At 39.1% G+C, this 18,756-nt stretch overlaps 2 protein-coding genes across 3 annotated transcripts in view; one reads left to right on the top strand and one right to left on the bottom strand.

Moving 5' to 3' along the window:
• morn5 (MORN repeat containing 5) overlaps positions 1 to 8,207 on the bottom strand; it is a 38,375-nt gene extending 30,168 nt beyond the window's left edge. The window contains exons 1-4 of one of the 2 annotated variants that reach the window (XM_031758794.2): positions 8,019 to 8,207; positions 7,749 to 7,896; positions 4,769 to 4,880; positions 4,326 to 4,457 (exon numbers count right to left, since the gene is read on the bottom strand). In XM_031758794.2, the coding sequence (XP_031614654.1) occupies positions 4,326 to 4,457; positions 4,769 to 4,880; positions 7,749 to 7,896; positions 8,019 to 8,065 (439 nt within the window). In that variant the 5' untranslated portion in view covers positions 8,066 to 8,207. The remainder of the gene's footprint in view (positions 1 to 4,325; positions 4,458 to 4,768; positions 4,881 to 7,748; positions 7,897 to 8,018) is intronic. The other variant, XM_039614446.1, reaches the window with a different exon arrangement.
• Positions 8,208 to 8,342: 135 nt separating this feature from the next.
• Positions 8,343 to 16,235, top strand: ndufa8 (NADH:ubiquinone oxidoreductase subunit A8). Its single transcript, XM_031758839.2, has 4 exons — positions 8,343 to 8,555; positions 10,671 to 10,834; positions 14,639 to 14,804; positions 15,760 to 16,235. The coding sequence occupies exons 1-4, from the start codon at positions 8,505 to 8,507 to the stop codon at positions 15,895 to 15,897; spliced, it is 519 nt and encodes a 172-aa protein (XP_031614699.1). The 5' UTR covers positions 8,343 to 8,504; the 3' UTR covers positions 15,898 to 16,235.
• Positions 16,236 to 18,756: the final 2,521 nt, after the last annotated feature.

An 18,756-nucleotide genomic window follows, 5' to 3' on the forward strand; every position in this document is an offset into this window, starting at 1 on the left:
CACTTATCGTCTATCGGTTAAAAAGATCATTCCCTCGGCTTGCAGAGTCATTTTGGTCAATGATTAAAGTGAATATTTGTAATGGGTTTTGTGGAATTAACTGAGCAGACCACTTGGATTCAGAAAAAGGGGGTCATCCATTACTGTTGTCACTGTTTGATTTGCAACTATTTGGCGTTGGCATTTATCCAGAGTAACTCATGTTTGAGGAGTGGTTTAGGGTTTGGTGCTGGGCTTGAGTAAACTTGAATATAAGGAACAAATTCCCAATCGTTCTATTAATGGCCAGCATCCTCTTTCATGAAATACATCTGTATCTGTATCTGAGGCTTATAAAGCAAAAGAGTACAGTAGTTGAGAATGAGTGTGGACAGCCAGTGTATTTGGAGATTGTAAACAGACTGTATATAAAAGATGGAAGCGCATTAGCTTTGCACTCTTTCTAATGGCCAGCAGAGGGCATTAGGAATGACCTCGGTAAACATTTTTCTGAGAGGTTCGCAGTCTCAGTCGCTGGTTTCTTATTGGACACAGCATTTTGTATATTATGATCAGCATCAGCCAAAAGGAGGAGAAAACAAGGTGTTTTAGAGTAACAATGACCTTTGATTTCTTTTTTTTCTGGTTCCAAAACACACTTATCGTGAGGCTTTACAAATGGACTTTGCTAACCAAAAAGTACAAACAGCTTGGCTACAGCCATCTTAACACACAACGTATAGTTCTAACTCACTCTTGAATCCTCTTCCCTGTAGCTATTTTGTATTTTGTGTCCACTCCCACCACTTTCCATTATCACTATCACTCTACATGGTCCGTTTTTGACAAATCCCTCCATACATACAGGCGCTGACAAGAAAGTGCTTTGACTCCAAAAATAATCTAAAACCTCTTGGGGAAAATTATCAACAGATCCTATTGTTTTGCTGCTTGGCGCTGTTCCAAGAAGGACTGTTTGTCCAAGTGTGCAACGGCTTCTTTGCAGAAGGTCCGATTTGGTGTGTAAGGAAAGTTTAGTCGGATATTTCCAAGCAGCAACATGTGGTTCTTAGGGGGTAAAAATAATCATTTTTGCACCTTAAAAACAAAAGAAAAATAACATGAGACTTTGTCTTCATTGGCTCAATTTTTCCCCACAGCGACATGGGGATCTCCCTCCTCTTACTTGCTGCATGCAAACTTCTCCACTGGGAGGGCGGGCCTTCCCTGTGCCCCATCATCCCCACAGTCCTCATCCTGGGCGGAAACCACGAGGCAATAAATTCAGTCTTCACACCCACTCTGACAAATATGCATTCACCTCCCAGGGTTGAAAAATAAATCCATACAGGATACAGAGACATTCTTCTCAAGAATTGTATACCAAGACAAAAGGGAGAGTACACATAAGCATAAAGAGTGTATGTAACAGCATTCGCCACATACACAACACATCACTCCACACAAACTGCACATGAACACTGCAAAGGGGAAAAAAGAGGGACAAATCCATTAAACAGTTCCTGTTTGACTTCATATTTATCTAAATCAAAACAGAGTCGGAGTATTGTTGGAAAGTTTTCGGTTCCTCTTCTTTTTCATCTCAACTTCCAAACTCCCCCCCTCAAAAAAAATCTTTCCTTCTTATCCTCCCTTATTCTTTTCCCCATATCTCTCTTTCTTCATCACTCTGGAGATCAATACCAGAACTATAATGATGATGAACAACTCGCATTAAGGAAAGGATCGCGAACCAAATTTTTGTCTTCTTACACATACCGATGACATCTGGCGAGGATGTGGATCTGTTTCATTCTCTCTCTACACATATGTAAATGAGGTTTGTGTACCGGTGGAACTAATCTGCATTGTGTTGCAAGTAGCTCATCTAAATACAAATATCCTGCCCCGAAATACATTAATACCTCAGGGAGCTCGTGAGTCACCTCGTAACTTGTGCCAGGAATCATTTCTTAAGACTTGTTTGTGATTTCTAAAGAGGAAAAACAGTCAATCGGATTCAAACACAAAATAAAGCAGATTTGAAAATGGTTAGATAAGAAGCCAGACATTGAAGCTGGACTCTGTCTTATTTAACAATGAAAGAATGCCAGAAAACACTGACTTGTAGGCTTTCGGCAATTAAAACCAGTGTTACAAGAGTTTTGCAGGAGTTTGTCAAGACATTGCAGAGCACATGTTCAGAGAACGGACTGCAAACCCTACAGGCTTGATAGCAGCTCTGAAAAAAGTTTGTGATTCCAATAGGATAAAGCCTACTAAGGCCTGAATAAAGGTGCACAGTTATCTATGTGGGAGCTGAGATATTTATCCAGATCAGATTGTTGGATCGACTGGGAAGCCACCTGACGACAGCTTGATGTTGTCAGCCCTGGAAACATGACACTGACTATACGTCTTACATTTTCTAGTGATGAAAAATCATGGCAGGGAGACACGACAAACAGAGGATGTCACAATTTGGAACACCCGACAGACTGCGTTCACTTTGAATCAAGACTTCCAGTCTGGGCACTCGTTCAGTGGAAAAATGTGTCTTCAATTTTCCACTTTTGACAAATAACAAAAGAGGAAAAAAAAAAATGCTGTAGCCTATAGAGACTTGCCTATCAGATGAAATGCAACAGTGATCTGCCATCAGATAATGCAAGGATAATCCATTAATGTCACTCTATGGGTTCAGTCTTATCAAGACCTTTCCATATGGCCACACTGTATACTTTGAGAGTTGTAGTTATTAAATATGATGAAAGAAAAAGGGTCCTAGAAGAGCTCTAGTAAAGCAAATCCTTCACTGATGCCGATGCCATAACTCACGTTTTTAAAGTGAGTCACTGGTGGATTTTTCCTTTGATCAGATCCACCTTTCCACCATGTCTTGCTTGCCTGAAATATTTGTGTAATCTCGCTGATGGACATACTGTGCAGGCAGATGCACAGAAGAGAACGTATAAAACTCTGAAAGAGGAACTGAAAGTTTACTATGTTTGAAAGTAGCTTCAATAGAGTTTAATGAAGCTTAGCAAAAGTTCAATCAGAAAGACTAATGCTTAAACAGTTTACATTCTCTCTCTCACCATGTCTCACATGGGTACACCGGGGCCATTTCTCCTTCCATTTACATCAGCAGCTCTCAAACTTCTTCTAGAGCGGCCCACTTCAAAAGCTAAAAAAGTTCACCTACACCACATACCCTACTTTTTACTTTTTTTAATCAATCAAGCTTGTGCAATAGTATCAGAAAAGTCTTGTTTGTGAAATTCAGCTGGTGTCACATGATATTTTTCACACAATTGCCCACCTCCCACCTGGAGTAGCACCGCGATAGTCTTGCAGCAGTCTTCTGCTCCTGTCAGCGGTCATTTCAGCATCCCATTAGTGCAACCCTTTTCCTCGCCTCACGCTTTACATCACCGCCAGTGTTCACGGTTGTTGTCCTTCCAACTAAGTTCATCACATCCGTCCAGATTCTTTAGCATCACTCTTCAGCCCTGCTCCACCGCTCCCTCCATCAGGGAATATTTGTGCACAGCTCATTCCATCAGTAGCCTCTTAAATATTACGTTACAGTAAAACCTGATCACCAGAGACTCCTCACCTGTGCACCTCACGCCAAATCAGTCAATCAATCATTTAACCTCTCAGCCTTGTTTTTGACTTGATTCCCTCCTGTTTGAATTCAGCGACGCGTGTTCTCAGTCAAAAAAACAGTGTTCACAAATGCACACAGAACCATCTCGTGAGTAAATACTTGCTTTCTTCTATGATCCAAGCATGAGTTTAAACATAGGTGCAAAACTTATATTTGTACATACAGATGCTGCAAATTTGAAGCTGAGGTTAAATTAATTACATGATTACTGGAATTAATATTGTTTCTAGTTATGGTCAGTAGTAGAAACAAATGGACATACTTTATTAGGTCACTGAATAAATATATTTTAACATAAAGCAATCCATCACTGACAGGTGCTTTACTGGACGTAACACTTTGTGTACATAATTTGAAATGGAAATTTTGTGTTTGCGCTTGACTTTAATCTTTCTAATTTACCTTGGCGCAACAGGCCACGGTGCCTGGATATTGCTCAATAGTGGACAGAGCCAGTTTGGCAACAAAACAAGTGGAAAAATATGCACAAAACCGCAGCACCGTAAGCACTGAAAGAGGAGGATTTTGGTGTGAAAATACAGATAATTCTGCTTCTTGTGTGGATTAGGGGTACAAGCTACAAAGTATCCACTAGTATATAACAAAGAATTAATATGAATGAGCACACCTCTCCTAATGGTTAGCGAGCTTCACTCTAACAGTTCGTTCTCACCTGCGCTCCTGAGAAACCTGCCGGTGTAGGCTGTGACTACTCTGGTGCTGGGGTTATAAAAACCATCTCCACAGTCATAACATCCATCAGGAATGGCTCGTGGAGGATGTAAATCTGTTATCTGAGATTTTCCTGTATGAATAGATGGAATTATTATGATTTGACTGAGGAATGACTTAGAGGTAAAACCATCTATTTGTTAGGCCAGTGATGAACACAGACTCTGGCTCATGAAGCAGGATGACAGAACTGCCTGCATAACTTTGCTAGGTAAAACAGGCACCGAAATAGAAACAGCTGTTCAGATAAAACTCACAGTTTACAAATTATCCAGCACTGAGAGGAAGCTTTCAGCCAAACAATACAGAGACTTGGCTTGTACACTATATGCTCATCATTCCTTGTGTGTTTGTTTAGGAGTGGTCTAGAAAATAAGATCCAACCTGCAGGTCTGAGGCCATTGCACCTCTCAGTGTAGAAGCGCCTGTCATAGCCATCGCAGTAGTTCCAGTCCTTCTCCTGGTACTGCAGTCCATCTGCAAAGGTAAATGTCCCCTGGTGTGGAAGCACACACAGACCTGTTAAGTATCCTTATAATTAAGTCTGCTTAATAAAAACCACCAACCAGTGATATCTTACAAATAGAAAGTGAGGGTTTTCATTGCCAGGAAGCTGTAATATCTGTATCCTCCACAATCCCAGTGCACTGTTAGTGAAAGAAATGTAACGGGTGCTTCTCAAATCACTGAAAAACCCAAGATAATGCACAGATCTCACTGATGACAGTTATCGTTGGGAATATTCCGGCAAACTTTGCTGTATGTAAGGTCTGGGTCTGGGTTATTCTGCATACCCCAGGCTGGTTTCTGGAAAGATGAGTTGAAGCTGCGGTTTTCAAATGTCAGTTTTGAGTTCTCTGAGAACCCAGAAGAATTTAAATTTCCCTCCATTGTCTTTCGATTGACGAAGCTCTCAGTGATGAATATCTCCAAACCTCAGCAGATAAAACCAAAGCTGTCTGCACAGATACATATCTCAAGGAGAAAGTGGAAAAATATGCCTTTTGGTATTTTGGGTGAACTTTATTTATCCTCAAGGGATGATGCAAGAAAGGCACTGTTTGTTGTTTGTGCTTTGTTGCTCTGTATGCTCCTCTTTTCTGCCTCTTTTCTCCCTCAATCCCCCCCCAGCCAGTCACAGCAGATGGCGGCAGATGGCCGCCTGTTTTTTTTGTTTGTTTTTTTGTTTGTTTTTTACAGCATTACACTTTCCAGTCATTTTTTAGCTATATATTTTTTTTTCATTTGTTGTTCCATGCTTTCCTAATTTTTCCCAATAAAAATATCCTTATAACTGTCGAAATCTTCCAAAAAATACACACATTTTCTTTCAGCGCATAAGGAGAGTTAGATACTCTGGATAGTTTTAATTAGAGTTTAACTAGAGTTCAACAGTTATAGTGATATTTTTAAGACCAATATTAATACTGATATTTGGTGATTTACAAATCTGATATTGCAACATATCAGCGGATATTTTTTTCCTTTCAGACACACATAACATAAACAGACTTCCCTGGCGTTTATTATGTATAGTTATTTATTTAGTTGTTTACGTTCTACATGACTCGATTGAAGCTTTTTGAGCCACTCGAAAAAATATTTTAAGCCATTCATAAGCAGTGTTGGTCAAGTTACTTGAAAATAGTAATTAGTTACTAATTACTGATTACTTCAGCAAGAAAATAATCCCGTTACTTTACTGATGACTTATTTTCAAAAGTAATTAGTTACTTTATTACTTAGTTACTTTTTAAAAACATGATACACAACCTGAATACGTAATAAAGCAATAGAAATGTAATCAAATGAAAAATTCTCTTTTTAAAATTTGTTTTATTAGTTTTAACCTTTTAACTTTATGCACATCGCATCTTGCAAAAAGTAAATTATATGCAACAGTCTTTGACTTTGAAGAAATTTGTTTAACATTTAAACCTATTTTCTGCATATTCCAGCATATAAAATAATTTTTTGTGTTTACACTCACTCTTTCAAATAGATGCAAGTAAAACACAGCAAAAAATAAATAAAATCAAAGATTCAGCAGCACTAAGTCCTGTCGTTCTTAAATCTATTTTCACTTTTTTAGCAGAAATGGGGCTGTCAGAGGTTTGCCAGGTGCCGCAGCTGTCATGTCAGTGGGGGGATCCGGGGCTTTCTCTGTGAATTTCACATTCATGGCAGCATCCTAGATAATTGCTCAGATTTGAAGTTTAATTTTTTGCTGTAGAAAGAAGTTTTCCTCCCATGCAGAGTTTACAGTGGAGTTTATGTTTTTGTCACTTTTAAAGGAATAAAACTTGAAGTAATGTAAGTACTTCCAAGCTTTAATGCTGCATGGTCGTACTCTCTCCTGCACTCCATACTATCCATTGTTGATCTACACACGTCTTTTTCTGCCACAGATGTCGCATGCTCCTAAGACATTGTCATGAGACACTCTCACAAACAAAATCACGGTTTAGTAACGCAGTAACGTAGCCTGCTTACGGGAAAGTAACAGTAATCTAATTACTGTATTGCAATAGTAATCCCTTACTTTACTCATTACTTGAAAAGAGTAATCGGATACAAGTAACGTGTTACTTGTAACACAAGGATAACTGTAAGGTCAAACAGGAATGTCACCTAAGATAAAGCTTGCAATCTACTACAATAAAGAAATCAAAACAGGAACCCAGAAATCCAACAAACACAGAGATCATAACGGAAAACACCTGAAATAACAATAAAGCTCCACAGAAGCCCAAACTCAAATATATTCACAAGGAATTCAAAATCCCCAAAACAACAAAAAGCTAAGACCTTGACATTTAGTCTATCTAAGTCATATTCAGAGTACATCTCTGAAACCAGCACTAGGTGTGTAACCAATAAATCTGCTCCACTGAAGTGCACCATTATCTTATGTCAGTGAGCCGATAGGGATCCAGGAACAGCAGCTTTGATTAATGCTGTCAACTATACGGCATATGTATGGGTCGTAACGCTGCATGTAGGTAAGTTGCAGGTTTTTCACTGGCACTAAAAGCAGGTGCTGGGTTGTCTGGGCCAAGGTTTGTCATGGTTAAGAGCTACTATCATTTCAAATGAACCGCAACAGCAGTGATGATAATAATTGTAGTGATTGCTATCGCGGTGAGGTCCATGAAAGTTTACTTCAGAGCAGGAGAGGCTAAAGATCCTACCGGAAAAAAAGGCAAGCCTAATTACTACGATAATAACTGTGAGTGATTGCTAAAAGGGACCAGATGTAATATCAGATAATATCAGCTATAACCAATGTGAAACACACACAGTCATGCATGTGGCTGCAAACAGTCTGACATGAAGGGATGGACACGCATACAAAACTGTTCACCTGTTTGGCTATGCCGTTTTCCCAGGTGCTCTCATATTTACTTCCATTTGGAAAGTACAGTACTCCTTTGCCATGGAACATTCCATCTTTCATCTCTCCCACATATCTTGTATTTGTAGGGAAGGTGTACTCTCCTTCACCTTCCATCCTGAAGCAGAGAAAAAACACACTGTTTTATGAACTGTGTTTGAGTATACGAGCACACACAAACACACGCACACATGCAAACACTGTGTCTGTGGCTCTTTTTCACAACTACGGACAAACTACCTGCCAAATTTTGTTGCCCCATTGTAACTGCTTCCGATGTGCTCCATTAACACAATGTCCTGCTTTCTACGTAGGGTGAAAAAAGCACACAAAGTCGATCTAAAAACTGAAAACTGCAGTGAAGTGGTATACCGTTACCATGGCAATGACGCAACAATACGACTGTTCGACAAGTTATTGGTTTCTACTCATCTTAAGAAAACATTTTTCATAGTTTGTTGGATGTATTCATTTTTAAATAAAATATAATAAATGTCAATCCAATTTTATTTTTTTGAAAATGTCCTTTTTCAGTACGCATGCGCCTCAGCGTCGCTCTGTGAATTGCGTCATCAGAGCGCGGCCACTAGCTGACAGTAGCAGGGGAAGTTAACTGACCTTCTTTACGGCCTCGTCGCTCGCACTGGAGTCTGACGAGGACCTTGAATGTTTTTCACCAGCGGTATTTGAGCTTCTTGATTTCTTTAACTGCACAGCTACACAGTCATGCCCACAAAGCTGGACGTCCCCACCCTGCAGGAGCTGAAGGTGGACGAGGTGAGCGGCCATTATTGTTTAGCATGAATGAAGAAGACGGGACAAGCCAGCTAAGTAGCTAGCTGAAGGGCTAGCTGCTGTACAGTTCATTTGAAAAGCTGTAAACTTTACTTGCTAAGATAGTTAAATTATATTGATGAATGCTATACATATGTGAGTGAATATTTACTATATCACAGGAAGGTGGTAAATATTTCGGCGCCTTTATGATAACTATTTTTAACAACAATATATGGCGTTAACTTCTTGAGTCTTTTAAGTTTAGCAAATGCGCATTCAGAATGTACATTTGCACTCGTGGTTATACCTGTCAGGGTGAAAAGAGCTTACGATTCCATTCGGTTCTCAGACCAGTTTGTTGTAGCAGTGGTATTTGACACATTGAACTTGTCCTTGGAAGTCAGGTGATAGCTGTCAGCAGCAGCAGCAGCCTGTGCCTGTCCAACAATAATAGCACCGATGATAAAATAAACGAGCCTGCACCATTAAATTAGATCTGTCCTAACATCGGGCACTTTATCAAGCTTTTGCTGAAGCATACTCTTTCAGCTTGTGAGACAAACTTTCTTTAAGTACAGTATGAATTTTGTTAAAAACATGGCAAGACCCCTGCAGATATTTTAAAGAGAACATGAAGAGAAGAATATAGTATATATACATATATTTATATGTTGTAGAAATGCACCAACATGTTGACCTTGTTGAAAGATTTTGATATTAATATTTGATACAGATAGTAAAATTCACTTGTATAACAAGTAGTGGCTGAACAGGGTCAGACAGAAGCAATGCTTGTATATGTCTGACCTGCATTCGTATTGTTAAAGCTGCCTCACCCCCCCAAAAGAGAAGACACAAAGAAAACAACAACTATATCATTAACTTATGTAGCCCTCAGAAATATTGTTGTAGATAATATAAATAATTTAAATGTAAATAATTTTTAATGTCATTGTTACTACATAATTCAACACCAGCAACAGAGATATTATTTAATCTCATTTTTTTCTTTTACTTTAGCTTTTTGTATATCTAAATCCTGAAAATCTCGTGAATAATATTTACACTCCTGTTTCATTTGTGAACAATTGATTTCACCTTAAACATTATTTGCATCATTTTTCAAAAATAAACCAATCATTACATTTCATAATGTGTCAAATGACATCAATGGCAAACAGTGGTTGATGTCTGTTTGTTTGTTTGTTTGTTTTTCCTCACATTAATTTTGTGCTGGCTAAATGTTTACAAGTGGAGGGTGACGAGGAGATTAAAAAAGTTAAGAAATAAATAATAAATATGCAAGTGTTTTCCTTTGATAAAATGGAAATGCAAAACAAGTAGATGCATGCGTTGGCTATAGCTAAAGTTTTATTATAACACTGACCAGGCTGCAATTTTACCACGGGGGCAGTCCTAGTAAAATATTCAGATTTAAAAAAAGCCAGAATTTGTGGGCTAAGATGGTCATTCTCATGTTAGAATTTGTACGTCTGTGTAGAGTTTTGCTTCATAATACATTTATTTATTGTATAGTTTGTGTTTCTTATTGGACAAAAATAAACAGTCAACAGTTCAGACGCTCAAGGACATGTTTTCACAGCAGAAACTCTAACATGTTGAGCGTGCCTGCTCTTCATGAGATAATAATGCATATAGCAGCTATAAATTAAATCACATTAGTAGTGATCACTACAAGGCATGGTTGTAATGGGAATACAAAGTAACAACACAGCTCTTTCTTTATGTCATATCATGCTGTTTTTTCTTTATTAACTGATCAATACAAGGTTGATTTACAATTGCTACTGGGCACTGCATCCAGGTTTTTGTTTGTTTTTTTAAACACAGCCCATCTAGAGAGAGACATTGCAAATAAACTTTGGCTTCACTGTGGTCTGTCTTATGTTTCATGTTGATATACCAAAATAAAACTAGTACTAAGTGCTACCTTAAAATACACTGTTGTTGAATTGGTGCTATATACATAAAATTGAAGTGAACTAAAGTGTGTCTCATGAAAACACCAATTGCGTAATTGTTATTTGTTAGTGTCTCTGGTAATTATGTTCCTTTTTCATTCTAATTGTCTTCCATGTGTTGCTATCTGTGCAGATAAAAGTGTCCTCTTCGGTACTGAAGGCTGCTGCCCACCATTATGGCTCCCAATGTGACAAACCCAACAAAGAGTTCATGCTCTGCCGCTGGGAGGAGAAGGATCCCCGGAAGTGCCTAGAGGAAGGGAGAAAAGTCAATGAGTGTGCACTCAACTTCTTCAGGTAGTAGTTCAGTGCCATATAGTTCTGGTGTGAATGGATACAATATCTGAAAGTGAACACTGAAAGCAGGAGACTATATATAAACAGCACTGGATTGATGAGGCCTTAGATGTATTGTCTGAGCAGTCTGAATGGTGAAAGGATGAGCTTTGTCATTTCTGCAAGAATAACATTTTTCCTTATGCCTTGGCTTGACGTTGTCATGATATTTGACAGAAAGGCGATACTTTGGTGATTAGGCAGAGTAATTATATTTTTAGAGCTGAGGGCTGCTGCGTTGTTGTCATCTGCAAAAGTGAACAGTGTGCTTGTGGTCAGAGAGTGATTGAAAATGTGGCTTGACTTTGGAGCCAGCTGAAAGTGCAGACTGTGGGAGTCCATGTGAAACTCTGGTCAGAAGAAGTTTGTGGTCAGATACTTTTGCATTTCTTGGTGATGGGCATGTGGGTAAGAGAATGTGTTCTGAGGTTTCAAATGCTGCTCTTGGACAGTTGTTCCTTCAGAGTTCAAAGTTGTTGAGCTTACAGAAGACTGCAGAGTTGGGAAGTTTCATATTCTGTGTCTTCTACTGCTAATAAGCTTTTCAATCTTTTGACTTTTGGTTAAAATAAATTATTAACATAACGGAGTAAACTTTCTGGTAAAGTTGAATATGTGACTTAAAAGTAGTGCAAGGGAAGAAAAAGGTGGTGATAATCAGGTTTCCCTTTCTAGCCCTAGGGCTAGTAGTGAAGTAGACAGAGAAGCTGATCCTGGTGCAAAAAAGGGGCTGATGCTTATATGGGGTATTCCATGTTGAATTTGAATGCATGGTGCCTCTCACCTAATGACTCAAAGCACCACTGGTGAGAGTTTGCAGTGTTAGTGATGGCTGATATAGCCTCAAATTTATATCATGATATTTCTAAAAAATTTACAGAAAATATTTTTTGGTGGGGAAAAATAATGAACATTTTATTGATGCTGAGAATTTATAGGTAAATCATGTCCCTTTTCTGGCTTCTTCCTGGTCTTCTTTTCCAATGAACTGTCAGTGCTACTGTCATTGATGACACACTTCCTAATTATCAGCAGAATCAATCAGCAGCATCACTGTTATAAAGCAATAAGAGTGACACCACACAAGTCATCCGTAATCTTTTTTTCCCCTGCATACTTTAAGCATAAAAATACAGTTTAACACTTTAACAATAACTAAAGTAACTTGAACTCTGTAACTCTTCAGGAGCTGCACAACAGTGTCACACAGTAAAACTATACCAAAAACATATTTTCAACTTGAATTTCTGAACTTTGGATCGAGCTTTTAGCCCTCTGCTTGTTTTTCCATCATGTAACCACATCAGTAATCTCCAGCCTCTGTTTGCTCTTCCTGCCATATGGAGTGTAACTAGTGAGTGTTCCAGCGACACTCGGTGGAGTCATTTGTTTGCATTTAAGTTGCACCTCATCAGCTGCTTGTATCTCCTCCTTCATAGCACGGTTGTACTTGACAATGTACTTCTGCCTCAATTGGCGAAACGTGTTAGTTTCCACCTTTGGCAGGAACAGGAAAGAACTGTTGGAGTTTGTTGAGGTAGCTGCCTTTTAGGTACTAAATCATCATGGGAGGCTGATGCTTGGCTTTCAGACACGGCCGGGCTGATCCTGTTGTTGTGCACTAGGGAACATAAATTCATGGCGTTGCTATAGCAATGATATTGTGATATGACATTTTTTATATCACATAAAAATTTATATGGATCTTATCCAAGGACCAGGGGACGATAAGTGGTTTACAAAAATCAATATGCAAACAATGTTTTTGTGTTTTCCAGACAAAGGGAGGAAATGCTGCCAGTGTATTAAAGCAGCTAAAAGTGCAGCATGAGATCTGTTAAATAAATTAATTAATTAAAAAGATTTTAATGACAAAATCCAAAGTATGTCATCCTGAAATCCATGCTACCATTTGGTTTGAGACTGTGTGCGTTGCTGTTGTCAAATCGGTTTTGCCTGAAATGTTTGCAGTGGCTAATATGAAATGCTAATTTAATGTATGTGAAACATAACTGGGTGATTCAGCATCTCGATCATGACATCACCCAGGTTCAGGAACTAGAGCAGGTCATTTACTGATCAGAAGGTCGGTGGTTCAGTATGACAATTATCCAAAGTACATCCTAATGTAAGATGGGGGAAGATGAGTGCTCAGCCTGTGCAGTAAGTTATGGGAAGAAACCTTTAAGGGTACATCTTTTTGTATTTTGCTGGTTGATTTGTGCAGTGACATTTTTAATGAGATCAGTACGAGTCTCAATAGATATTTTATCAAAATGTCAGTTTCTTCAACTTTAGGGTTGTTGCCGGATACGTTGAAGAGTTATTTTCCATTGTGTAATTTGTGATTATCACACAGCCACTTGCCCTTTTGCATCATTTGTATCGTCCTGTTGAGTCACTATTTATTTCTGCAAAGCTTTTTATTTATCATGTTCTCTTTACTTATTGATCAATATATTGATTTTGACTTTATAAAAATCAGTTCCAGATTTTTGTTTCTCTGTTCTCTGGGTTACTCAGCCTCTTCTCTAAATTCTCCAAAAACATAAGAATAAATTATCAACTTGAGCTCATTAAGTGTGATGTAGAAAACACTCCAGTAATTTTCTCCCTCTTTAGTAGAAAAAGTGGCCGATTTAGAACATGAATAAGAAAATTACCCATGAAGCGTATTGTGTCCATAAAACTTTGTGGTCTGGCCTTTTTCACTTTTAAGTGGAGTGTCTGTGTTTACTGAAAAGTTTTATTCTGAGCTTTGGTTATGTTGTGACGCCTGTGCAGTAACTGAGGTGCTTTTGTGAGAGAAAAACCTGCAATTATGATAATGAAGATAGATTTGAGAAAAGTTGTAATTGCACCAGGGGCCTGTTTTGATTCTCTGGTGTTTCTGGCAACTGCCAGCCACCTTTAGGTGTTCTTGTTATAGAAAACCAGCCCATAGCAATCAGATTCAATCAACAAGTGACCGCTCACAAGCAGAGTAACCATACACTGATATAAGTTCCTAAATACATTTGGTTTCTTGAATTTGAGCAGCTCTGTCCATTAAACTCTTGAATCATTGACTTCTATAATATGCATTCTTTTGAAAATCCCACTATTGTCAGCACCAGTATCCTACAACTAGGCATCGAAACATCAAAATTACCTGCCTAATATTGTGTAGGTACCCCTCATCCCCCACCAAAACAACTCTCAGCCGTTGCTGTATTGATGGGATCTCTGGATGGTGTCCTGTAGGTTGGCAGTAAATCCTTTTGGGTCCTGTAGGATGTGGAGAGGAGCCTCTGTGCATCTGACTTAGTTTGCTTCCTCCAAACTTCCCAGATTGGGATCTAGGAACTCTGGAGGTCAGGCCAGTGGCTTTGGCTTTTTGTGTTTATCGAATCATTTGTGAGCAGTTTTTGCACTCTGACGTGGCACATTGCCCGCAGGGTGGAGGCCACTGCTGTTGGGGAGTGCTTTCACTTTTTGGAGGGTGGAGGTGTTAGCAGTGGGTGTGGTGCATGGGTGGTGTCCGTCAAAGTGCTAGTCACATGAATGCTGGGATCATTTCCCAGAGAACATCGCATTTAAACAATACGGTCAATATTATGAAATTCATCTCTGTGGTTTTAATGTTTAAATAATGGATGATGGATAAAAATTCATTATATTTTAAGAGAAAGATTTCCACTTCATGCACTGCAGATTCAGTCTGTATGAGGATTAATCCTACTCCTGCATGTTATGATGTCTGTCTGTCTGCACTGCGCCTTTTAGGCAAATCAAGGGGAATTGTGCCGAGTCCTTCACGGAGTACTGGACCTGCCTGGATTACTCAAACTTGGCAGAACTCCGTCACTGCCGTAAACAGCAGCACTCTTTCGACAGCTGCGTCCTTGAGAAACTGGGATGGGAGAGACCTGACTTGGGAGATCTGTCTAAGGTGAGACTGGTGAGGGATTAACTTGTGCATTTGCAATGTGAGTACTGTAGCTCAGTTGATGGGCTCTATTCATGTTGATTGTGGGGTATGTATGATTGCATCTTATGCAGTCTCATTCAGCTACAGTTCTGAGCAGGCAAATAGTTTTATGCTGCTTTGTTTTTTTTCCTCTTTCCATAAAACCGACATTTTTAAGGGGCTTGTATAACACTGGCAATCACTAATTTAGGTATCAGCAATCAAAACGGATCCAAAAAGCGATGCCAACAATAGATTATTAGACATTTATTTATGTAGTCTTTTAAAAGAACTTCTGCAAAAAAAAAACCAAAAAAAAAACCTGGGAGCGTTTGAATGGTTGTAATCAACTTTCTGGCTGTCTTTCATTTGTTAGACAGAGATATTGTGCACCGACTCAAACATGTGAGCAGGCAAAGAAAAGAACAAAAATGTGACTTTGTAAAACTGTGAAAAATGTTCTGGTTTAATGTGCATCTGGACTGAGTTTCTGGCTGCTTATATATTTAAAACAGATTCCATTTTTGTTACTCATTTTGGAGAACTTAAATTAGCAAACTGTTTTTTGTAAGAAAGGTTAGGAGGCAAACGGTGTGAAGGTGGGACAAAACGGGGGAAAGTCTGGGCGATTTGGGGGGAAACAAAGACGTGCAGGGATATAAATCATGACAAAGGATGAGATGCTCAGTGAAAGGCTAAGGAAATGTTCAGGGCTTCAGCTGTTGACAACTTGTATGGTTTCATTTTAGCATGGACCTATTATGCGGTTAAAGCATAATCTCTTGTCAGAGATTGGCACAGGGCATGTGCTATATTGTTTCATAATAACTGCCATGTTTGACATCAGTGTGTCAATTAATATTTGAGTGATTCTTCAGTGTGTTTATACTGTGTATGTCTGAGAACTTCTGGTTTGTGTGTTGCTTTTCTTTCTTAGGTCACCAAAGTGGCGACCTCGCGGCCCCTGCCAGAGAACCCCTACCACTCTAGACCTCGTCCAGAGCCCAACCAAACCATCGAGGGCAAACTGGAGCCTGCCAAACATGGCAGCAGGTTATTTTTCTGGAACTGGTGAGGCAGCTCTGGAAAATCAGTCACCCTCCAAAGCCATGGGCTCTGTCCAAAAACAGCTAGGCTTCTTGTGACTGTTGATACTTCTAAGATAGTTCTAGGGTTTGAATTTCTCAGCTGCAAACACGAGCATTAAGGATGCTGGATTTGGACAGGGTTCATGCCTGAACAGTCTTTTTTTTTTTGCAGCTGTACCTCAAACATTGTCCAATAGTTTGATTAAGGAACAAAGTCCATGAGTCCATACAGCTTTCAGACCACCTCTGTAAATGTAAAAAAGTGAACAAAAGCAACATACTGTTATTATTGTTGTCCGAAAATAAAGAAATAAATTATAAAGGAGCTTTCTGTGTTTTTTATTTGTTTTTTTAAATATTTATTTCAATGCTCAGTTAATATTACTAATGTGTTTTAACATCTTAAACATTTCTGAATTTAAAAAATATATCTATTTAGGAGCTGCACATCTGTGTTTTGTCAGAGTGATTCAAGGCGAGGTTAAAGGTCAGGGTTCAGGGTCACTACCTGCAGCCAGAGAGCGCTGCTGCTGCTTCCTCGTTTTCTCTCGGCTCACTTCCTGCCTCTGACCTGGACTGGAAGAAGACCAGAAGGGTAATTTTCAGAGATGCACGGTGAAGTGTGTTTATTGCTGCCGGCGCACGTGTTCATGACCTTGAGTGGAAGGAGGTGAGAAGCCTATTGAAAGTGGCCCACTGGTCTGTGGAACATGGAAGACTGTGCCAATGTACACACACGTGTGCTCACGTATCACTGGGATGTTGTCCAGGATCCAAGCTTCTCTGCAGTGTGCTGAGGGAGACCGGTTGAAGACAATTTACTGTAAGGGCTCAGAGTTTGCCTCAGCCCACATAGCTACTGTTTAAAATCTGTACTGGCAGTAGCAGTCGCAATTTGGTCCATTCCAAACATGAGACGAGTCTCTGACCTCTGCCATGTGGGTGACTTCAGTGGGGAAAATGGTAACATAAAATTTGACATCTTTCTCATACTCAGAAGCAGAGATGTGGCCCTGGGGTTTTTATGTATGATTAAAATCCACTTTTTTTATGGTGCAAAAACAAAGCGAGTTAACAAAGGATAGTTTTCTGCTGACGGTCTCTGAGAATATATATAAAAGTACACATGCTTGTTTTTGTTTATACTAGATGGAGCATTGATAGCCTTATTTCTTCTTTGCATGTTCTCAGCAATTTTCCCACAAGTTACATTTTATCCTACACACAACAATTTCAGCAGTGCACAGTAGGACCCTATTTCCAAAAACAATCATATTCTTTCTTTGTGTACAGAAACAGTGAATGCAGTCATGTAAAAAATAAAAATCCCTTGCACACCCCCCACCAAAACATTTAATGATGGTTTTATACAAGCTAGCTTGTGATCTTTGTTGAACTGCCTATTGAAAAGGGTGAGATACTTTAAAGAAATGACACTTAACTGACATTATTTGGTCATTTTCAGAATGATCTGTTTTCTTGCTTATTGAGAACAGTTTTCCAGGGGGCTTGGAAAAAGTAAGTCAAATTCATAAGCTTAGAATCAAAGATTCTAGATTGGGTTTTCCTCCAGGCAAGCAGTGGCAGGCACTACAAGCTCTTACTTAAACTTCAGACATCTACAGTCTGCCTTCCCTTTTGACGTTGAAGTGTGTGATGCTATCATGCCAAAAGCTAGGCATCTTTTTCTAAACGATTCTAAATGTATGATCTTTCTAACATACATTTAGATTAAGATCTCCAATTATTTGCAATTAACAGTTTCCATGTATGAACTATCAAAGTCAGTTTTGCCATATAAACAGGATGAAATAGAGTTCCCCTTTGGCCAACAGTGTGCAAACGAGATGAATAAAGACTCAAATGTAAAGATATAAAAAAGATAAAGAATGCAAGAATTATTAAAGACTACATGCAGTATTGCAGGGAAAAAAAATATAGGAGACTGGAACTTCAATAATGATGACTTGAGTGACTAAAAGTGTATTCAGAACTGGCTTAGCACGTCATTTAATGCAAAAGGAAATCTTCAATATTTGTCATGATCTTATTCAAGCGCCTGGAGGAAACTCTTGTGATTGTTTCTGTGTAAGTACATGCATTAGGTGTTGCAGGAAAAGCAAAACTAGAGTTTCTAAATAATGTGCTTTGGACAGATGGATGTTAGAGTTTTGTCCGCAGTGACGTTAGACCAGCTCGATGCAGACCGTAGGCGATTTTTCAGGGGAAGAACCTCAAATCAACTATGAAGCATGGTGGTGAAAATGTTATGGTTTGGGGTCGCTTTGTTGCCTAACTGACTGGGCAGAGTGCATTTACAGATTTGACTATGAATTGTGCATCATATCAAAGAGTGCTGTTTGAAAGCTGAAGTTGAACCAGACAGGGACATTTCAACAGGGTAATTATCCAGATCGCATCAGGAAATCCACCAAGGAATGTCCCAAAAAGAAGAGTTGGCAGATCCACTGTGGAAAGGCCTAAGCAGAACCCAGATTGGCATTTTAGGGGAACATGGGAGGATTTGAAATGTCCACTAAACTCACAAACATCTTGGAGAATCTAACATGTTGATAGTTTCCTTGTGGATGAGTTCTGATACGCTGATACCTTTAACTGAAGGTCCCGTTTAAAGGCGGATCTGATATCTACTTGTCCAAATATTCTTAAAAAAGCTACAATTTTCCATAAGATGTTTTTACTTTATCAAATGACTGTATGCGCAAACATGACTGTGCGTGTCTCTGCATTTCTATAGGGCGTCACTGACTTTAGCTGCAGAAATCCCCTTCGCGAGGTGTGGTCTGGCACTGCGGCTTGCACAGGAAACGTCTGACAGACCATCT

Source organism: Oreochromis aureus, linkage group 7, assembly GCF_013358895.1.
Source record: "Oreochromis aureus strain Israel breed Guangdong linkage group 7, ZZ_aureus, whole genome shotgun sequence".
In the NCBI taxonomy this organism is placed as follows: Eukaryota; Metazoa; Chordata; class Actinopteri; order Cichliformes; family Cichlidae; genus Oreochromis; species Oreochromis aureus.